This window comes from Myotis brandtii, unplaced genomic scaffold (genome assembly GCF_000412655.1).
Source record: "Myotis brandtii unplaced genomic scaffold, ASM41265v1 scaffold806, whole genome shotgun sequence".
In the NCBI taxonomy this organism is placed as follows: Eukaryota; Metazoa; Chordata; class Mammalia; order Chiroptera; family Vespertilionidae; genus Myotis; species Myotis brandtii.
Genome location: NW_005371249.1, coordinates 478,815 through 501,612, shown reverse-complemented (window position 1 = coordinate 501,612; position 22,798 = coordinate 478,815). Strand labels below are relative to the sequence as shown.

The 22,798-nt window shown below is 45.9% G+C and overlaps 1 protein-coding gene across 1 annotated transcript in view; it reads left to right on the top strand.

Moving 5' to 3' along the window:
• The window catches only part of FRMPD1 (FERM and PDZ domain containing 1), a 40,804-nt gene that overhangs the window by 7,361 nt on the left and 10,645 nt on the right, over window positions 1–22,798 (top strand). The window contains exons 2-11 of the mRNA XM_014531523.1: window positions 2,038–2,195; window positions 3,015–3,117; window positions 4,090–4,135; window positions 10,334–10,441; window positions 12,661–12,756; window positions 14,792–14,917; window positions 16,358–16,477; window positions 17,691–17,827; window positions 19,671–19,797; window positions 19,917–20,012. Coding sequence (XP_014387009.1) covers window positions 2,038–2,195; window positions 3,015–3,117; window positions 4,090–4,135; window positions 10,334–10,441; window positions 12,661–12,756; window positions 14,792–14,917; window positions 16,358–16,477; window positions 17,691–17,827; window positions 19,671–19,797; window positions 19,917–20,012 — 1,117 coding nt within the window. The remainder of the gene's footprint in view (window positions 1–2,037; window positions 2,196–3,014; window positions 3,118–4,089; window positions 4,136–10,333; window positions 10,442–12,660; window positions 12,757–14,791; window positions 14,918–16,357; window positions 16,478–17,690; window positions 17,828–19,670; window positions 19,798–19,916; window positions 20,013–22,798) is intronic.

Sequence of the window (22,798 nt, the reverse complement as noted above, 5' to 3'; positions counted from 1 at the left end):
AACCGGTTTGGCTCAGTGGATAGAGCGTCGGCCTGCGGACTGAAAGGTCCCAGGTTCGATTCCGGTCAAGGGCATGTACCTGGGTTGCGGGCACATCCCCAGTGGGAGATGTGCAGGAGGCAGCGGATCGATGTTTCTCTCTCATCGACGTTTCTAGCTCTCTATCTCTCTCCCTTCCTCTCTGTAAAAAATCAATAAAATATATTTTTTAAAAAAAACAAAACAAAACGGGAACAAATACAATATTTGTATTTGCATGTGGCCCGCGGGCTGTAGTTTGAGGATCCCTGCTCTATTGCATCAGCTCATTAAGATTGCCTACCCCCTAATACACGTTCAACTAATCTGTTTTTAATGAATTTGCTGAATGCTTTTTGCGGTTGTGTTTTTATCGTGCAGCTTCACCAAACTTATTTTTTTTAGCACTAGCAATTCTCTGTTGGTCATTTTCTAGGGTGTATATCATCATCTGTTTTTTAAAAAAGTGGTACTTTTCCACTTCCTCTGCATATTGTGCCTCTTACAGGTTTTCCTTCTGTGAAAACTATTACAAGCATTTCTCCTGCTACATAAAATAGGGGTAGTGCCTAAGGCATCCTTCCTGCTCCTTTTTAAAAGGGATGTAGGTGTTGATTTTTGGCTTTCAGTGTACTATGTTATTTATTATATTCAGAAGGCCCCTTTCATAGCTGTAAGGCATTGTTTTTTAAAATCAGGAATGGCGATGGGTTTTATTCTGTACAAATTTTCACAGCTTTCTATTTCTTGCCTCTCATTAGGTCTATCTGCTAACACTTCTCAGTACTACCCATGTGCTTGCCTAGAAGAAATCTTCTCTTTGCTTCTAAGCTGTGTGGGTCCGGTCACCCTGTATTCGGACAGCCTACACCTGCTGTCTGAGGAGCTCCTGGGTGGAGGATGTGCAGGAGGCTTTGCACTTGGACTTGTCCCGTGCCATTCTGGCTCCACGAGACTGTTTTTCATATTTCCTGGTCCTTGTTGAAATAGGAGATTGTGATAAATGACGGAGAGGGGATTCTCAGATGAGTGAGGTCCTATTGCATTAGTCAGAGATCCAGGCAGAGTTTGGGAAATGGATGAGGGTGAGTGATAGGCCTTAACTGCAGCGGCCCGAGGAGCTGTTCCTTCTCCACGTTTCTGCAGTTTATAGTGACAATAAACACCTCATCCCGGCACAATTTGACCTTCCCCAGAAAGAACCACTGACTCTTAGAGGGAGAAAAATCATTTGCTACAATCCGATAAACGATCATTTGTAACTCACCTTGTGGTTTTGAGAGATAGAAAATACAACTTTCAACTGACCTGATTTTGGGTATATAGAGAACATACATGTTCTTAAAAATTAATATAGAGAAAGTCTCCGCTGTCGGGGGTTTCATGTTGGAAATCCAGCCCTTCTCGATTTTCCTGGGCCACAGAGGCTGAGGAGAGAGCAGCTGCTCTGTAATCCAGTTACAAAGTTGAAAGGAAAGCAAAATCCATCAAAAAGCAAAACAGATAAAAGACTCACCAAAGACACAGTATGAAGTAGGCATCATCAGACATCCAAACCAAACAACTCCTCAGTCCTGCTTGCGGTCCCTGTTTTTCCTCTCTGTACCTCGGCTCAAGCGGTGCCTTCTGCTTGGAATGCCTGTCCATCCATCCATCCACCCACCCACCCACCCACCCCTTCGCTCAGCAGCAGTTACTATGCCAGGATCTGGGCCGTGAGGGTATACCCTCAACATCTTTCAAATGTCACCTCTTCCAGGTAGCAAATGCTTCCCTGATTCCTTATCCCCTTGCCCCCCAAAGTTAAAGCTGCTCTCCCCTCAGAGTGCCCATAGCAGTTCAAGACATGGTGCTCCTTGGTGTTTTATCTCCCGGTGTTTGTGTCTTATCTGTCCAAGGAGAGTGGTCCCCTCAGCTCTGCCTCTTCCTCCCCTAGGATGCTAGGGCTGACCTGGTTTGTAGCCACCACTTAGGATCCCCTGTCTCTCTCTCTCTCTTTATATTCTCCTTCTCTTCCAGGGCTAAAGTTGCTGCAGCCGATGGGTCCCCTGGGATCCCAACCCAGACCCTCATCCCTGTGAAGCACACAGTAAAAGTAGACAAAGATGCCCTCCTGCAGGACTATGGGTTTCACATTTCCGAGAGCCTTCCCCTCACAGTGGTGGCCGTCACACCAGGTAGGCGCTGGCTGGGAAATTGGAAAGGAGTTTGGCTTCCTGGGGGCAAAAAGCCCTGGTTCTCTTCCCATCTCTCTATCCTGTAACACAATGCAGAAAACGCTACCCCAGGGAGTTAGAAAGGGCACACCTAATTCTGGCCTAATTCTCTCCTGGGCTTTTGCACCTTCCTCTGGTGCTGGCAGGGAGGGGAGGAAGCGTCAGTGCACTTGCTGATCTGAACCCCAGGCTCCCGCTGGCCTCAAGCAGGGCTCTGCCACCCTCCGCTCCCTGGCCCGTCTCAGGGGCAGGGACAGTATTTGGATCCACCAGTGCTCCTCTTCGAACCCGCCAAGGTGGGGACAGTTTCTGGTCAGACAGTAATAGAAATTATTGATTTCTTTTCACTTGAGTCTTTGTAAAATATAGGCTGTATCACAGTGAAGAGGAGCAGGCTGGAAATGTTTAATGTTTGCTTTCACACTCCAGCTATGTATTGATGTTAGATCTGGCGTTAGTTAAAAATCTATTCATTTCAGTTCACACATACACAGTTCTTTAGAAATGAATGTAGTAGACTTACTGGCCAGCTCTGTTGATCAGGGAGTCCTGCTAGTCGTCTTTCCCAGGACAGTCTCCTGTCATCCCTTGAAGATGATGGATGGTAGGTACATTATCCAAGATTTGTAAACAGGAAAACTGAGATCAACATGGGCCTGAGGCTGTCCGGGGGATCAGGACGGGGGAGGGGTGATCCAGAGCTCTGGGGGCTGCATCAGGCTGCCATTCAGGTGTGGGTGCTCCAGGGCCAGCACCAGTTACTCCTTTTCTGTCTAACAGGAGGCTGTGCTCACGGCAAGCTTTTCCCCGGCGATCAGATCCTCCAAGTGAACAACGAGCCGGCTGAAGACCTCTCCTATGAACGAGCAGTGGATATCCTGAGGTACAAAATGTCTCCCGTCATCCAAAGTCGCAGGGGTTATCACAGAGTAGAGGTGGATGACAGGGATGGTTTCCCCGCGATGTTAGTAGGATCCCGCGTCCTGTAGAGCAGCAACAACAGCCTCATTTTAGAATTCCATCTCGGTTACGATCTACTCTCTTTCATCCGCCGACAGAAGCAATTGGGAGGCACAGGATGCTATTTGTCAAACCCTCACTATGGCCAAGACACCGTGCTGGATGCTGCGGGGAATGTAAAGATGAATAATAGATAGGCCCTGCCCTTTAAGAATGTGTAGGGTTGTAATACATGCCAAAGATTGGGCTAAGCTGACCCTCAGTCTCTTTGTTCTTCTTTCACCCTTTTGATACCTCTTCTTAAATGTTATTGCAGATACAGCCTGATTGGTGTATGTGTACTTCCATCGATATGGCCCCTACCACCTTCTACCTGGTGTCATTGAGATTTGTGTAAACGCCTCACTTTCTGCCCAGACAGGATCTCCTTGAGACCAGGCACACAGTGGGTGCTCAGTTAAACGAGTGAATATGGTTGGCACCACGTTTTCTGATATAGCAACCTAAAATATCTGCGTTACTGCTATGTTTTCTCTTAACATAAACCTAGCAAGTGGTCATAGCAACTGGAAGAATTCTCCATCATACAGACGAAATTAAGTCTACGTGACTTAATTCAGTGGCTGTAGGCATAGACGAGATGGTAGAGGCAGGTATCTGAAGATCCCCTCATGGGGCACTCTGGGACCGCGTAAATTCCTTCGCAGATCACTGCTTTCCTGATGTCCTTCTCAATTTTCCTGAGCCAAAGAGGTCGAGGAGAGAGCAGCTGCTCTGTAATTCTGCCAGTCTTTTTTACTGAACACACACACACACACACACACACACACACACACACTCACACACTCACATCACCCAGAATGACGAAAGTTTTTTTGTGTGTTTTTTCTTTCAGGGAAGCTGAAGATTCTCTTTCCATAACAGTTGTTCGCTGCACGTCGGTAAATCTCTTTCTATGTCCTGTGTGTCAGTTGCACCCTTCTCAACCCCAAGACCCCATCCCCCTTGTGAGATATCCCTCAGAGGATAAACAGGGAAGACCGGTCGCCCATGCACCCGTGTTGTGGAGGAAACAGGTGTGGGTCCAGGCTTCAAGGACTCGAGGTCCAGCTGAGGAGACAGACCTGTGATTATACAGAGTGGGACGATGAAAAGGGCACCAAGCTAGGGGTCTCAAGACAGACTTGAGTGGTATGACTTGGGCAAGTCATTTCATTTCAGTTGTAGCTTTTGTAAAAAAGTGGTGATGACAGTAATGGCCATGCCAATGGGTTGTTCTGAGGGCCAGACCAGGTGTTGGATGTGAAAGTATTTTATCAGCTCTGAGGTTCCTCACAAGTCAAGGAGTGGCATAGATGAGGCAACAACCATCCTGAACTACCACATCCAGGGCCCTTCATATGTGATATGGGGGAGAGTATAGAACAAATTATAAGAGAAAACCACCAAGGAGGAAATGTTGAAATAAAATTCTCATTCTGAGAGACTTTGGCCACATAAAGACAAATAAATAAATAAATAAATAAATAGGGGCATAGAGAATTTTAATAATGCACTTAATGATCTAATATAATTGACCACATATCAGGCTACCAAGAAAACTCAACAAATTCCCCAAATAAGGAACTCTGTAGGTCTCTTTTTCCAGAATACAATAAAATAGAAATTAATAATCATCAAAAACAAATTCAAACTATCAACCCATTTGGAAATAAAAATGCTATGTCCTACGTAAAGATGGAGTCAAATCGAAAAGCAAAACTACCATTATATAGGGTGTCCCAAAGAATGTATACACACACACACTTTGAATAATTATAAAGGCAGTGTTTATTAAAATACATTTCACTTTCAAAACTGAGCTATCAGCTGTTCAAGTGTGTATGCATTTTTTGGGACACCCTGTAAGACTAGTTAGAAAATAATTAAAAATTAGATTTCTACTTCTTAAAATTTATGTGCAGCTGAAACTATACTCAGTAAAATTAATAAATAGCCTTAAATAATTTTATTTAATAGGGATGTAGGTCAAGTAAATATTCAGTGAAAGAAGTTGAGCCCAGACGGTATGGCTCAATGATTGAGCATCGATCCATGAACCAGGAGGTCACTGGTTTGATTCCTGGTCAGGGTACATGCCCAGGTTGCAGGCTCAATCCCGTGTGGGGCATGCAGGAGGTGGCTAATTGATGATTCTCTCTCATCATTGATGTTTCTCTCTCTCCCTCTCTTTTCCTCTCTGAAATCAATAAAAATATATTTAGAAAAAAAAGTAGTTGAAAGAAAAGACCAATAAAACAAACATAAAGCAGAATAAAGAAAATAATAAAAATTAAAATTTAAATGATGCATTGGAAAACAGAAAAATGATAAAGTTAATAAATAGATCCAAGGGCTAGTTCTTTAAGGGAGACTATAAGAAAATAGGAAAACTTAAGGGAAAAGAAACATGTGGGTCCTGTCTGAAGGAAACTAGGATATTACTGAAGGATGGTTTAAAAATGTTTTTCTATAAAAGGAGATACATATCATTTTCCTTGATGGGAAGACTATTATTAATACATTGGCTTTTCTCATATTAATGTACTGTATAATGAAAGCTATTCACTATAAATGACTATGCAGGTGTTAAGAAGTTCTTTTTATTTAGCTGATTATCATCTCAATGGAGAACATCTTAATTAGGTGGTTATTTTTCTTCTCTATTTCCAAGAAATGAAAGTAAAAGAATAACTCTTGTTAAGTAAGGAGAGAGGGAAACGGCATATAGCTGCATCCTTTAAAATATGAAAAATACAGGGAGAGGAAAACATATTCCACTACCTCTCCTGAGGGTCCCAAGGGTACCAAGAAAGGGGGCATGTGATTGCTGTGCTCTGGAGGTCCTGCAGGGAACCCTGATATTAGCCTTGCTGACGCCCCTCGGTGCCTCCCAGAAATGCTCTGAACATTGTCTAGCCCCCTCCTCTCAGCAGAACTTCTACGATCATAAGACAAATGACCATATGTCTTGCTTCAGCAAGGAACGCTCATCTTTGGCAGAGTAGATTCTTAAGGCCCTCAAATAACTTGAAATTGATTAGGAATGATAAGATCCAAAGTTGATATGTCAATTACTGCTTCTCTAATGCATAGAATCTTATGGGAAAAAATGTTTTGGTTTAATTGTGTAGATCTGCATTTATATGAGTTACTTATATATTGTTATAATGTTAACACTAATATTTAATGTCTGATTTAATTTTTACCAAAAGAAGATCCTACGAGGCAGATAAATTTGTAAGCCCCCCCCCCTTTTTACAAATGAGAACATTGGGGCTTCACACACCCATGGTCTCCTGTGAAGAAATGGGTGGAGCTGGGTTATTCTCCAGGTAGTTAGACTCCAGAACCCATGCTCATTAGCAGTGTGCTCTTCTGCCTCCTAAAACAATACCATTGTCATAAAATGACATTGGCAAACCCAGGGCAGGGTAGCAGGGGGAACTGCATAAAGATAAAGAAAGATTTCCCAACTTGTCCCTTCAGGTCCCTGTTAAGCATTAATTCTTAGTTCTGCAAAAACATGCACATAGAGCTTTTATCAGCTTAGGTCTGCCTCTTTCTGATGGATTAATTTAGAACCCAGGGAGAACTGAGAATAATGGGTCTTAGCCTTTAAATGGTCTCTCTTTAATATCAGATGGCTCGGGTGGGTGGCTTGAGATGCCAAGGTACACAGGTAGCCGAGTGGACACTGAGGTATAAAGTGTGGGAGCTGTGGGTTGGGCTTTCATGACAGGGAGCGTATTTTTTCAAAGCAGCTCGTTTCATGATTGGATGATCCCCCTTTTTCCCTGGGTGTCCCACCAACTAGTCCTAGGTCAGAACAAGTCAACCTTGTATGACATAGCTCTTCAAAGATTTGGAAGCGTGGCCCTCTCTTCCCCATCACTTCTTTATTATATGGCATGTTTCTCTGAATTCTCACTTCTCTGATCACTTTCTGGACAGATTCCAGTTTTGTGGCGACCCTCCCAAATGATGGCACCCAGAAAGGAATAGCACCATCTCTGTTGAACCTTTATGAGTACCACAGGGAACAGAGGGTGAAGTTGCAGCATGTACCAAGAATACTAGTGAAGCTCAAGATTGGGTTAACATTTTAGCAGGCCCAATCATGTTTTTGGCTTGGGTGAAACTTGTGGTTGACCAAAAACTGAGCTGCTTTTCAAATGAATAGCTTCTCAGCCAGTCCCCCGCCCCCATCATATACTGTGCAATTGATTTTTTTGATCCTCAGTACCACGCTTCGCATTGCTTTGGCCTTGTGTTCTGGCATGCTGGTATTTTACAGTCAGGGAGTTGTGGCTGATTTGTACAGTCATCAGCTATAGTCAGTCTCCCTTCCTGTCAAGGAACCGCTTCCCAAGTCTCCGCCCCTTCTTCCATTATCCAGCCAGTGGGTGTTCTTTATCCTGATCCAGCTCTGGGTCTGACTCTTGCAGGGTTGCTTTCCTGAGGGTGAGGGAGAATAGCAGTTACCTCCACAGATTCCTTTTCTTTCTGCATCTCTCCTTGTTCTGCCCCTGAATTCTCATTCCTTTGAGTCTTTAGGGTGGTGGTGGTTGTACCTGTTGCTTTGATCCCTCACTTTACTTTGTTCTCTTCAGCTCTTGACAGCCCTGCCCACCTACACCCTCTTATATTTGTTCTTGATGGTTGCCTGGCCTCTGACCCATAGCTGCCCCTGGTCCTCAAGATTCTGTTATACCCTTTTTAGATTCCTAGTCCCTTTACCCTTCCTCCCAATTTTTTGCTGCCTGAGATCTGATGACACCTTGCAGCTCCATGTCATTCACAGGCTTGGTAAGTCCCATTTCTCTGACTTCATCTAAGGCGTTGCTAAACATTGACAAAGATTGAGCCGAAAGGGAGCCTGAGTTGCTTAGTTAGAAATCAGAACAATTTTGAGTAGAAGTCAGCTAGTTTTGAATCCACCTAATGGCTCTGCATCTGGCCTTCTCCACAGGGGGATTATAGGAGACCTTATCCAATATTTTGCAAGAATGAAGGAATACTACTATGTCCACAGGACCCTGGCCTACTAATCTGGAGTCCTCTCATCAAAAGAAACATGACCTTGGTTAGCTCTGACTCGTTTTTGGTAACTCTGTGTTGGTTTTTAGTGATCAATGTCTGAAAGCTCTCTGACCATCTCTTGTCTTGGATTTTGCCAAGAATGAACAAGCTTACTAATATCTGTTTTCTTGAATCTTCTATATTTGTTTCCTGGGAAACTTGATACTTAACCATTTTTAGTTTCTTAATATTTCTTACATTCTCTGTTCTGTGGGTGATGCCGACTGATGCATATAATAGGCCCACCAACCCCTTATAGTCACTGGGATAGGAGTCTTGAATACATTCAAAGCAGTGTGGTAGTCTCATCACTATTTTGGGTTGTAATTTTCTCTTTCCTTTATTCCTTCTATCTCTTCTGGTTGGAAAGTCATTCCGTTTGAAAAACAAAGCAAATCGAGGTTAAGTAATTTCGTCAGTTGAGGGTGTACCTCTTCTCTGGAAACATTGCTATTTCCCCCTCACCGTCTACGGAACTTTTAAAAACAAACAAACAAACTATATATTCGAAATACTGAGTCATAGTCATGAACCCTATCACACCAAGGTCCTAGTTGCCATAAGATCTTATTTATCTGCTTGCATTAAAACTTCAGGGCCACGTGTTTACTTCCTGTGTTTCATGGCATTGATCTATTGACATCTGAGTCTATGAACATTGTTTCCAGCAGTTTCCCCGATTGCTGTTCCCTGTCTCTTCCCTCAGCTACACAGAATGTGGCCCAGAGCTCCATCCTGGGACTCTTACACATGTAAACATTCTCGAGGCTGTCCTAGAGGATTTTCCAGGTTCAGGACATGGGATTTCAGGCTGGGAAATAGCATATCATGATTTCACCCAAGAAGACCACATCCTATTGGTCTAGACCAGTGGTCGGCAAACTCATTAGTCAACAGAGCCAAATATCAACAGTACAACGATTGAAATTTCTTTTGAGAGCCAAATTTTTTAAACTTAAACTATATAGGTAGGTACATTGTTATTAACTTAATTAGGGTACTCCTAAGGCTTAGGAAGAGCCACACTCAAGGAGTCAAAGAGCCGCATGTGGCTCGCGAGCCGCAGTTTGCCGACCACGGGTCTAGACCATGTAAGTTGCTGTTTATTGTAAGTGTCACAATTTAGTCTGATATGGTCTAAGCCAAGGGCTTGACTACATACTCATACCAACCTGTGATGACTCTTTTTACCTCTGAGGAGAAGAGGTACCAACCAAAAGATGAGAAGAGCAAAGAGGGGCCAAGAGTAAATCACAGGGGTGAGAGCTTCCGGGAACCCTGGAGGTGGTCTTTCTGGTCCAACTCCCCACATTGTGCTGGAGGGAAGACTGGAGGCCAAAGAGGGTCAGTGGCTTGGCCAGAGTCGCACAGAGTTATGTTGTTTTGTTTTGCAGACACACACACACACACACACACACACACACACGAGCCACACTCACACCAAACTGGGTTTCTTCCATAAGAATTTGTGTTTGAGGTAGTTCTCACAACTGCTGAGTAGCAGAACTCGAATTGCAATTGAGGTCCCCTTAGTCACAGGCCAGTTCTCTTTGTCTTCATCAGACCACAGTCATTTTTGTATTGAATATTTGATCATTCTCAGACACATAAGAACATCGTGTGTGTTAGGATCCCTAGATTTTATGAAAAGAGATCTTTAATGGAATGCCATCCTTCTCTATGGGTGTTAACTGAATCCTTAGCAGTTGTCAGAGTTTTTGTTTTTAAGAATGAGAAGATGTGTGTGGCTTTTGTGAAAGTCCTGTTCTAAAATGTGTCATGTTAATTTGATGAACAAGAATAGATCGATCTAGAGACAAATGGTAGGGGAGGGGGAGCTCGAGAGCAACTAAAGGACTTGTATGCATGCATATTAGCATAACCGGGGGCTTGCGGGGGGGGGGAAGGGCGGGGGGGGGGGGCGGTCAACGGGGAAAAAAGGAGACATATGTAAAACTTTAGACAATAAAAAAAATGATAATAATAAAAATAAAACGTGTCATGTTACTGTTTTGCAGGGAGTCCCCAAGTCATCCTTCCTGACCGAGGAGAAGAGAGCCAGGCTGAAGACCAACCCTGTGAAGGTACACTTCGCTGAGGAAGTGCTCGTCAGCGCACACAGCCAGGTGCGTCCTGGGCAGGGCATTGAAGTGACTCTGCGTGAGGCTGGTGAGCTGCCTCTTGGCACACAGCAGCCTAAGACTCTGGGATCCCACAGCATGGAGAGGATGCAGAGGACGTGCAGTGGGTTTGCTAGAGGCTCTGTGCACCCCCAGTGAGATGCAAGCACTCATGGGAAGAGTTCTCTCTGGGGGCTCTGGGAGGGGACCAGGGAGAAAAGCACTGGGTGTGGCTCTCTGTTATTCTGTGACGCCATTCTACTGCCCATGACATTCAACAGATTCCAGCTGTTAAGTTCTGCTTTTGAGTCTTTAAACTCAGTATTCCCTCCGAAGGTGATATACAATGGTAGTGATGATGGTAGTAGGAATGGCTTTTTTATTTTTTAAGAGCCCATCTATTGAATCTCTATTGTGTGAACCTAAACTGTTTGTGTACATAATCCTTAGTCACCACAATACTCTGCAAGGGAGGTATTGTAACAAAAGAAGAAGCCAAGGCTTAAAGAGGTTAAGAGAATTAACCTCTGAGATCACATCGCAAAACAACAACAACAACACAACAACAGGAGCCCAGGTCTCTGTTACTTTCATTCTTTTGTGTTCTACCATGACATGCTGTTTAGTTCCTTTGATATGAGGGGAACCAGGGTTGTGGGTTCAGAAGACATATTAGTAAAGAGAAAATACTGGCCGGAGTTTGATGTTTTTAATGTGGACTGTTAGATAAAAGACTCATTTATTCATAATCTACACATTTTCCTCCAGTAGTCTGTAGCTTTTGCCATTCTGAATTCGGCGACCACTATTAGATTTTGAAATTTCCAGGTTAGAGCTTGTCCTTATCTTCTCACATAGAGACCAGCAAGTGGGGAGTCCTGGCCATTTAAACACGAGATCCAGGTGATCAGGTTCACATCTGCAGAGCCCTTATTTTCTACATGTCCTGCTGCCTAACAGACCACACTACATTCGACCTGAGAGGGAAAGGTGGATTTGTTCAGGAAAGGGCCCGTGGGAGGCCCAATGCATTAATCAGAAAAGACCCGAGATCTGTCACTCAGCAATATTCGAGTCTCTGTGTGTTCACATTTATGAAAATGAGTTGAACCTCTTCATCACATTAAATTTAGATTCAACGTGTGTTGTTGTTTTAAAAGTAAGATTTCCTTCTCTTTTTTAAAATGTTTTTAATGATTTCAGAGAAAGGAAGGTCAAGGGAGAGAGAGATAGAAACATCAATGATGAGAGAGCATCATCACTGATGGGCTGCCTCCTGTACACTCCCTGCTGGAGATCAAGCTCACAGCTGGGCTTGTGCCCTGACCAGGAATCGAACTGTGACCTGGTTCATTGGTCGATGCTCAACCACCAGCCGGGCTCAACATGTGTTTTTAAGAGTAGTACACAGTGATGAGACGTAGGGGCTAGAACCCACTAACAATACTGGTTCCAGCTTGGATCTCGGTGACTCTAGAACCTCTCGCTGGTTCTGGAAGACGATAGCCCCAAGGACGCTCTTTATTTGCACTGAACACTCAGAGGTCGGTTGTTATGAGAGCTGGCCCTGGGGCATTCTCCAAACCCAAAGGGAACATCCCCTGCCCTGCTCCACCTCGGGAATTCTGGCTGGTGTGGGGTCACCAAACACTGACCAGGCTTCTGCCTCCTTTCCAAAAAGCCCTCGGGGAGTGGCGATTCCTTAGGAGATCCCAAGAGTATGGGGTGATGGTTGGGATGAGGGGAGGCAGAGAGCAGCCCTCTGCCCTTTGGTGATGCTTCCCTACAGGGAATACTGCAGTGAAACGGGGCAGGGGGTGAGGGGATCTCAGGGGTTTCACTCCAACCTCACCAGGAGCAGGAGCAGGAGCAGGAGCAGGAGCAGGTTGTACCTGCAGCAGGCAATAAACAGGAGGAACTCATCTCATTGTACCTGCTTGTCATCTGACTTGTTAAACTGCATCCCCTAAGGATGGCAACCAGCAGTGAGGTATCAGCTGATGATTCTGGTGCGATGCTATCAGTATGCCCCCATCTCTCGGGTCCCACGTCTCTTGAACAAATCGAGCCTGTCTCTGTGGCATAGGCCTCGCCCATTGGAGAAATCTCCAGATGCAGGAATCACGCCGTGGCATGAGGAGGAGGCGAGGGAGGACCCTGTTCTCCGAACCATGAGGGCCGGAGGCAGGAAGGGCTAGTTTCACCCCTACCCTTGTGTTTTCCAGGGGAATTCTCTGCTGTGTATGCCCAACGTGCTCAAGCTGTACTTGGAGAATGGACAGACCAAAGCTTTCAAGTTTGAAGCAGACACCACTGTGAAGGTATTAAGAGTAAACTTGAATCTCTTCCCCAGTGAGAATTTGCTGGCTCCCGGGATCCCCCGCATCTTGCCCTGCGGCTGCCTTGGTGGTCTCACAACCACCATAGTCTGAGCACCTGCAAGAAGCCAAGCACTGTGTTATCTCATTAGTTGTACAACCACCAGCAAGATTTCATCACCATCTTGCAGGGGAGGAAATCAGGGCTCAGAGAGGTGAAGTGACTTGCTTTCACCCTTAACCACTGGACTTCCCTGCCTCTTGCATGTGATCCCCCCACCCCCCATCTGCTACCCAAAAGACAAAGCAGCTCAAAACCCAGATGAGATGTCAGGGCAGGCCCAGGCCTCTGCATATTCTGTCCTGAGTTGAAATCAGTTTCACTTACATTTAACACGTTCCCCCTACAAGATGCTCTGGGCAGAGGGTGAGGTAGAGAGTGAGGTAAAGGGTGGGCACTGTATTCCAGGAGCTTACAGCCTACTTGAGGGAGGAAGGACATTCAAGGAGCGCCCAGTAGTTGAGGGCAGGATGAAATAAGGGCTGTAAGGAGAGGGACAAGGAAGTGCTCTGTGTAGAGGTAACAGTCCACCTGTTCCATCCGGTCAGGACATCAGAGAAGGCTTTGGGAAGAAGCTGGACCTGAGCTGAGCTTTGAAGGGCAACTAAGAATTCAACAAGGGCAGGTGGGAATGGGCTGCTGGGGGGTAGGGGTGGAGGGGGCACATCAGTCTCAGGGAGTCACGTTAACTGATGCAGAGAGCCAGTCAGATGAGCACTGCCCCGTTTGGGGTATTACGTTCTCAGCGAGTTTAGTGGATGAGAGGCAATAAGCAAGAAACCAAATCTAGTGTGTTGGAACACTTGCCATCTGCCAGGTACTGCTCTGCGTGCCCTATATGGGAAATTAATTTAATGTACACAACAACCCTATGAGATAAGTGTTAACATTGTTATTATTTTACAGACCAAAAAAAGAATGAGGCATAAAGAGAGTAAGCAGTTTATCCCGGGACATACAGCTAGTAAGTGGTAGTCTAGTTGTAGAACCCATTCACTTAATTTTAATATACTGTCTCTCACTGAAGAACATAGCTTAGCTCTAGCCAGTTTTGGCTCAGTGGATAGAGCGTCGGCCTGCAGACCGAAGGGTCCCAGGTTCGATTCCGGTCAGGGGCACATGCCTGGGTTGCGGGCTCGGTCCAACATGCAGGGGGCAGCCAATCAATGATTCCCTCTCATCATTGATGTTCCTAGCTCCCTCTCCCTTCCTCTATGAAATCAATAATAATAAAAAAAGAACATAGCTTATGTTGAAGAAAATAATATTAAATTTTGATGAGGGAAATAAACAGGAGCCTAGGACGGAAAATGGCAGGGCAGTCAGATTTAGATACAGTGACCAGAGAAGGCCTCTCTGAAGAGAAAGAAGCAGCCTTGTGAACAGCAATGGGGGAGGTATGCCAGTCAGCGGGAACAGCACGTGTGAATGCCTTGAGGCAGCAGAGACCTGGTGATGGCCAGGGGCCGCTGTGGCATAGCAACTCTATCGGCACAGTATGAATTATCCCATCCGATCAGCGACTCTAAATAGGCATCACTGTCCTCCATTTCTCAGGAAGGAACAGGTTCAGAAGCACCTGGTTAATTTCTCACAGCTGCAGAGCAGGTGGGTGCTGGGGTTCAATCTGGTAGGCAGTTGAAGATGCAGACTCCAGAGAGAAGATGAATCCGCTGACCTTAAAGGGAAGCATCAGCCCCCAGGGGTGGCTGTAGTCTTCCAAGTAAAGCAAGAGAGGAGAGCTGTATGGGCGGCCTGAGGAGGGGGTGCAGCGCCAAGAGGGGCATGGGAAGTCTCATGGGTGTCCTGTCAAGATTCAGCTGCCTGCGCTGGCAGTGGACCCAGTGAGCACCCGCCTTTCTCTCCCCAGCTGCACCGAGGAGCAGAGAGAAGGCCAGGGAAGTCCTCCCTGTTCTGGGCCTGAGCCTGAGGGCCAGCCTGCTCCTCAGGTGACCCCCATGCCTCTCTGTGTGGCAGGACATCATCCTCACGGTGAAGGAGAAGCTGTCGATCCGATGTACGGAGTACTTTGCGCTGGTCCTGGAAGAGCAGTACAACGTCTCACGGCTGCACCTGCTGCATGAGGAGGAGCTCATCCAGCAGGTACGACCCGCTCCTGCTCCTGCTCCTGCTCCTGCTCCTGCTCCTGCTCCTGCTCCTGCTCCTGCTCCTGGTGAGGAGATCCGGGCTGGGCAGCTGCGTGCCTCAGCCAGGTCCTTGGGGCACAGGGCTCAGCACGTCGGCAGGTTTGAGGCACTTTCTTGTGCCAAGAAGGCACAGTCACTCCGCCTGGAGGTAACAGGACTAGAGTCAGGCCTGATTTTCCCATGAGGCCCCATTTTGCAGATGTGGAAACAGAGGCTTAGAGAGGTAAGGTGACGTACTCAAGGTAACACAGCCAGTCGAGCCCCATCTTTTGCTTCGGCTCGGATGAACTTCCCCTGAGCGTGCTGCCTCTGAGATGTCAGGGAAGCATTTGTTGCTGTGTCCAAGCCCTTTTTGTGAGACTTCCCCCAGTGCTGGTCCCCGAGGGCAGGACAGAACAAACAGTCCCTCTGCACCACGCAGTCTTTTGGCCATTCAGTGATTTGCTGTACCAACTTTTTAAAGCCAACACAGGTCAGTTCAACAAATCCTTGCTGAGTGTGTCCTCTTACAAAGAGGAGTAGGATCTCCACAATTGGAAAAGGAGAAGGGGCTTTTTAAGCAGGGCAACAGCATGAGCAAGGCATGACCTCGTGCAAGCCACTCTCAGCGTTCCTCATTGCAGATGGAATCTGACTCTACTCACCCTCCTCTCATTACTGGTGCTTGCACACATTTTTTAAAAAATCATTTCTGGCCCTAGCCGGTTTGGCTCAGTGGATAGAGCGTCAGCCTGCAGACTGAAGGGTCCTGGGTTCGATTCCGGTCAAGGGCATGTACCTTGGTTGTGAGCACATCCCCAGTAGGGGGTGTGCAGGAGGCAGCTGATCGATGTTTCTCTCTCATCAATGTTTCTAACTCTCTATCCCTCTCCCTTCCTCTCTGTAAAAAATCAATAAAATATATATATTTTTAAAAAATCATTTCTGTTCTTTTAGCATTGGAAAAGAGAAACACATTAAATCCCTAAGATAGTTTAAGTGGGGAAAAAAAGGTACAGAATATATATAATGTAGACTATACTATTATTTGTAGGAAAGAAAGCATGAATAGGAGCATGTATGATATTTATACATAGACTGTTTCTGGAAGGGCTTATAAGAAACTGGAGATTTCTTTCCAAAAATTTCTCCTGGGAAGGGGAGTAGGTTAACGGAGTCAGTGGGAAACTTTGCTCTTTTGAGCCTTTTACATTTTATACTCCTGGGAAAGTCAAATTAGGAGCAAAGGCCTGCGCTGCCTTGGGAAACACTAAATTGAAATCTCTGGGAACTGTCTTTCATTGTTTTTTTTTTTTTTTTTTAGGTTTTTTTGTTGTTGTTTTTTAGTTTTTTTGTGTGGAATAATTGCAGGAACAAAGGCAGCTAAGATTAATAGTATCTCCCTTCCCCATCGCAGGTGGTGGAAAAGGAAGAGTTACAAGACTACCGCTGCCTCTTCAGGGTGTGTTTTGTTCCCAAGGACCCCCTGGACCTCCTGAAAGAAGACCCCGTGGCCTTTGAATACCTCTATCTGCAGGTGACTGGCTCCGCGCTTCCTAAAATAACAGTGGTCGTTCTCAAAGATGAAATTGGGTGTTTTTTTTAATTAAATTTTTATTGTCGACACTGCTGCAGGTGTTCTCTATTTCCCGCACCCCTGTGCCCACCTGCACGCGTCCCCGCCCCCCTCCCCAGGCCTTCACCACACTGTAGTTTGCGTCCATGGGCTATGCATATATGTTCATTAGCTAATCCCTTCACCTTCCTTTAACCAGTGCCCCCAGCCTCCCTCCCCTCTGACCTCTGTCAGTCTGTTCAATGTATCCATGCCTCTGGCTCTATTTTGTTCATCATTTTATTTTGTTCATTAGATTCCAAATACTAGTGAGATCGTATGGCTTTTGTCTTTCTCTGCCCGGCTTATTTTGCTGAGATGGACCTAGAGATTGGGTTATTTTGAACATGAGCTCAAGGCAATTAAGCAACTCCCTGGTGTAGATTATCTTTATCTGAAGGGGAATGGGCCCTGAATATCCCTTACAATTCCTTTTTCCATCGCGGAGTTGCGATCTTAGGAGATTAGTGATGTATTAATGAAATTTAGGCTGTCCTCAATGTAGATGCTACATTTCCTAACGCCATTTAAGATCTTTAGAATTACAGTTTTTATTGCTAAAAGAGGCTTTAGTGCTTCAAAGCTTTATTTTACAAATGATGGAAGGTCACGTGATTTGCCTGGGTCACCCATTTAGTGGTGAAGCCAAAAATGGCTTCCTTGGTCCCTGTAGCCTTTTGCTCCCCTTCCTCTACCTCCATAGGTGAAATTTACTATCTCATTTTTATTCTGATGAAAAGGAATCATTTGGGAGGCATCAATATTTTATAGATGAGGTAACTCACACTAGGTGGATTGATTTGCCCAAAGTCTTACAGAAATGATGGTAGCAACTAATAACGGCAATACTTTATTTTTGCGTAGTACTGTGCCCCTCCTACCTGCTTTCAGAAGCATTATCTAATTTAAACCCCACAGAAACCACCTAAGGTAGATGTAACTATCCCCATTTAGCAACAGGAGGAACAGCAATGTTCAGAGAGTCTTAGTAACTTAACCAAGGTCACACAGCCAAGCACAGGCAGAGCCAGGTCTCGAGGCCGAGCTCCTGGGCCTGCTGCCTTTTGCCTGAGAGAACTAGGAACACAGTTCCTCTGTTGCTGGTTCCCAGTTCCCCTGATCCCATCTCTTCCAGAGCTGCAGCGACGTGCTCCAGGAGCGCTTTGCTGTGGAAATGAAATGCAGCTCTGCGCTGAGACTTGCGGCCCTGCACATCCAGGAGCGGATCTACGCCTGCGCCCAGCCACAGAAGATCTCTTTGAAGTACATAGAGTGAGTGGCAGGGGCTTCTCTGACCCCTCAGCAGCTGCTGTGCTGTGCTGTGCTGTGTGGGTAATCCGGCTGGCCCCTGGCCAGAATGGCCACATTCCACAGAAAGCTGATACTCACCTACCTAGCCTTCTGTCCCTTGTCTTTCTATCCATTTCCTCTCCACCCTCTCCCACCCAGCCGGGCTCCCCCAGATGTCAGACTCTGGCTGCTCCCTCTGGGGCAGATGCCAAGTCCAGATAGAGTGACACAGGATCCCTTTGTAAGCTCCCGGTTCCTGGGAGAATGCATAGGGCAGTCTTTTGATAACTTCAATGAAAAGCTCCGATAAGGGCAGGAATGCCTTGAAAATTAATGTGTGAACCAATTATGTTGCATTATATTCCGACTAAGGAAGTTTCAGATCCTGGGATTCCAACACCACCTAATTCTTAGCTGAAAATTTGCTCTTGGCAGTATCACCCAGGTTTGCTAACCCCCTCACCAAATCTCAGCTCTTTTGTCCTATCCGGCATCAGAGTCAAATTTAAAAATTGAAACAGATCTAGGGCTCTGTCCCTGATGTACTGGGTCAAATCTCTAGAGAGCGGGGCCTGAGAATCTGTATTTTAACAAGTTTGTTGGAGGCTTTTGAGGCTGTTAGGGTAGCACCATTCTGAAGCACAACCTCAGGGACTCACAGGTGCTACGTGCTGCCCCTGAGAGTGTGTTATACATGCTGGGTCATTATTTGTCACGTACTAGTACATTGTAGTGAAAAAAGATCAAGGTTGCCCTAACCGATTTGGCTCAGTGGATAGAGCATCGGCCTGCGGACTGAAGGGTCCCAGGTTCGATTCTGGTCAAAGGCATGTACCTTGGTTGCGGGCACATCCCCAGTAGGGAGTGTGCAGGAGGCAGCTGATCGATGTTTCTCTCTCAAAGATGTTTCTAACTCTCTATCCCTCTCCCTTCCTCTCTGTAAAAAAGCAATAAAATATATTTTAAAAATACTATGATAAATAAAATTAAACTACAATCTGAAGAGCTTTAAAAAAAAAAAAAAGATCAAGGTCTCCTGCTCTAATTAACAAAATATTACATTGCACCAAGAGTAATAATCTCCCAGAAAGATCAGTGGGGTTTTCCTGAGTAGCTGGGGCTTTTGTGTATGTGTTGGGGTGAGGGGTAAGAAATATATATAAATATATTTATAAACTTATATATTATGTACTTACATAAAATACCCTATATAATAAGAGCCTAATATGTAAATCGGCCAAACTGCAGAATGACCGGTGGAACAACCAGTCGCTATGATGCACACTGACCACCAGGGGGCAGGCGCTCAATGCAGGAGCGCCCTCAGCCCGAAAGCCCCAGGCCAGCCAAGGCAGGTGCCCGCAGGGCCCCCGATTGCCCCACCGGTTGCCCTGCAGAGGGAGGCAACCAACTAGCAGCAGTTGGGGGGGGAGGGAGGTGGGGGCAGGGCCAGCGAGGGGGCGGCGTCAAGTTGACCAAGGCAGGTGCCAGTGGGGGTCCCCCGATCGCCCCACCGGTCGCCCCACAGATCGACCCTGACCACCCATCAGGCCTAGGGACCTTACCCATGTACGAATTTCGTGCACCAGGCCTCTAGTAAGTATATATTAATATACAATTTAGAAATACATAAGATATTTCTATATATTTCTATGTATTTATACATACATAAATGTGCATGTGTATGTATCTTCTGTTGAGAAAGAGGCTCAGCTGCAGTATCCTGAGAACGCTAAGTACTGAGTCAAATGTAATTATGCTCTTCAGCAGAGCCACCAAGTACACTGTAAAAATGAGCCTCCTCGTCTCCCATGTCTCATGGCAGGAAAGACTGGGGCATAGAGAACTTCATTTCTCCAACGTTACTCCGAAACATGAAAGGCAAAGACATCAAGAAAGCCATAAGCTTCCACATGAAGAGGAACCAGAATCTGCTGGAACCCCGACAGAAGGTAATGGAGCCCTGGCCCCGGCCGACCCACCCAGCTGGCTGGGGGCTGCATCTGCAACATTGCCTTGATTGTAGCAAGTGAATAACTCTAACTTACGCCTTTTTTTTCTTCTATTTAAGCAACTTATTTCTGCTGCCCAGCTACGTTTAAATTATCTACAGATCCTTGGGGAACTCAAGACATACGGCGGGAAAATCTTTAATGCTACTTTAATGGTACGTGTTAGAGAACCGTGGAATCCCACGCTTGTGAGGGACCTTAGAAGTCCTGTGAAGATCGGTGAATCCTGTGGCCTAACATTTTTGAGAACTCTGTCAAGGACTAGAATTTGTTTGGGGAAGTAAATATTGGGGAGTGTTTCTTGTGCCCTTGCTTGGTGCTAGCCCTATGGTAGGTGCTGGGGGAGGCAGAGCTGACGTGATTTCCACCTTCCGATGATCGAACAAAGTAGCAACCAGACAAAGCAGAGCCACGAGAAACACACAGGGCGATGGCTGTGGGGTGTGAAGACAGAGGGTGGCACTGCCAGCTTCAGGTCAAGAATGGCAGGGGCAGGGGGTAAGGAAAGGCAAGAAGGTTGGATTTGGCCAGATTTCCATAGAGAGGAAAGGCATTTGGAGGGAAGGGTACTGTAAGCTATTTACTCTGGAGCTTTGGGAATATGAAGGTGGAGAGGGAAAAGTGGAAACCATACAGGAAAGATAAGAATGTTAGACTGACTGCCAGGCTGGGGCCCGGATTATTAGAAAAAGGGAAGAACTGAGGAGAGAAAAGAGAAGCAAAGGAGCCTTCTGCTCTGTTACCCGGCCCTCCCCCTGCTTCCTTCTTGGAGCCGAGGCCCAGAGCTGTGTGCTTTTCAGCCGTCAGTAATGGGGCTGTGGCCTAAGGGAACTCTCCCCACCACTCAGTCAGCCCCAGAACTCTCCAGCACAAAGCCAGGCAATTTACCAATGAGAGATTTAAAAAAAAAAAAAAAATTAACAAATCTTCTTTTAGTGGATTTAGTATGTCTCTCAGTCATTTACAGTGATGGGTCCATTTAATCAGATTGCCGACTTAACAATATAGATAGAAAAAGAGAATCCATGTTTTGAGAGCAAGATAGAGCAATCAGATCAAGTATGTCAAACTCGAGGCCCGTAGGCCGCATGCCTCGTTTATTTGGCCCATGTTAGCCTTTGAGTTTGACATGCTTGAGTCAGATAGTTACGGGGAGGGAAAAATAGATGGCGTCTTATACGAGTAGATGACCCAAAGATTGAAGAGAGACCAGAGCACAGAAAGGAAGGCTTGAAGGTACAAGAAAAGCTTCCCACTTTTCCCAAGGGCCAACCCTGCCCTCTCCCAGCTGTCCCCAGCCCCCCTTTACCGTTACTATCTAAGGAAATAATTGGTAATGGGAAAAGAAACGACATTGAGCTGGCTCAGGGTGCTTGCTGGCCACTGGGGTTACACTGTAGATAAACACAGTCTGTCGTCAGGGAACTTGGCAGGGAATCTGAGACTTGAGTACAAATAATTACAATAAGAAGTCACAGCTCAGTGTTATGGGAGACGTAGACAGGAAGTAGTGTGGGAACAGCACAGAGGAAAAGGACTAGTCTGGTTTGAGGAGCCAGAGATCAGGCAGATAGTTTCTATAGATGTTTGCAGTAAGTTTTGATGGAAGCTTTTCAAGAAAGGTCAGGATTTCTGTAGGTAATGATGGCAGGAAAGGGATTCCAAGAGGAATGAAATAGGCACATAGGTATGAAAATACAGAGAAAGATAAATATCACATGAACTCACTCATTTGTGGACTATAATGAACAACATAAACCGATGAACAAAAACATATTCAGAGACAGAGAAGACATACGGCGGGAAAATCTTTAATGCTACTTTAATGGTACGTGTTAGAGAACCGTGGAATCCCACGCTTGTGAGGGACCTTAGAAGTCCTGTGAAGATCGGTGAATCCTGTGGCCTAACATTTTTGAGAACTCTGTCAAGGACTAGAATTTGTTTGGGGAAGTAAATATTGGGAAGTGTTTCTTGTGCCCTTGCTTGGTGCTAGCCCTATGGTAGGTGCTGGGGGAGGCAGAGCTGACGTGATTTCCACCTTCCGATGATCGAACAAAGTAGCAACCAGACAAAGCAGAGCCACGAGAAACACACAGGGCGATGGCTGTGGGGTGTGAAGACAGAGGGTGGCACTGCCAGCTTCAGGTCAAGAATGGCAGGGGCAGGGGGTAAGGAAAGGCAAGAAGGTTGGATTTGGCCAGATTTCCATAGAGAGGAAAGGCATTTGGAGGGAAGGGTACTGTAAGCTATTTACTCTGGAGCTTTGGGAATATGAAGGTGGAGAGGGAAAAGTGGAAACCATACAGGAAAGATAAGAATGTTAGACTGACTGCCAGGCTGGGGCCCGGATTATTAGAAAAAGGGAAGAACTGAGGAGAGAAAAGAGAAGCAAAGGAGCCTTCTGCTCTGTTACCCGGCCCTCCCCCTGCTTCCTTCTTGGAGCCGAGGCCCAGAGCTGTGTGCTTTTCAGCCGTCAGTAATGGGGCTGTGGCCTAAGGGAACTCTCCCCACCACTCAGTCAGCCCCAGAACTCTCCAGCACAAAGCCAGGCAATTTACCAATGAGAGATTTAAAAAAAAAAAAAAAATTAACAAATCTTCTTTTAGTGGATTTAGTATGTCTCTCAGTCATTTACAGTGATGGGTCCATTTAATCAGATTGCCGACTTAACAATATAGATAGAAAAAGAGAATCCATGTTTTGAGAGCAAGATAGAGCAATCAGATCAAGTATGTCAAACTCGAGGCCCGTAGGCCGCATGCCTCGTTTATTTGGCCCATGTTAGCCTTTGAGTTTGACATGCTTGAGTCAGATAGTTACGGGGAGGGAAAAATAGATGGCGTCTTATACGAGTAGATGACCCAAAGATTGAAGAGAGACCAGAGCACAGAAAGGAAGGCTTGAAGGTACAAGAAAAGCTTCCCACTTTTCCCAAGGG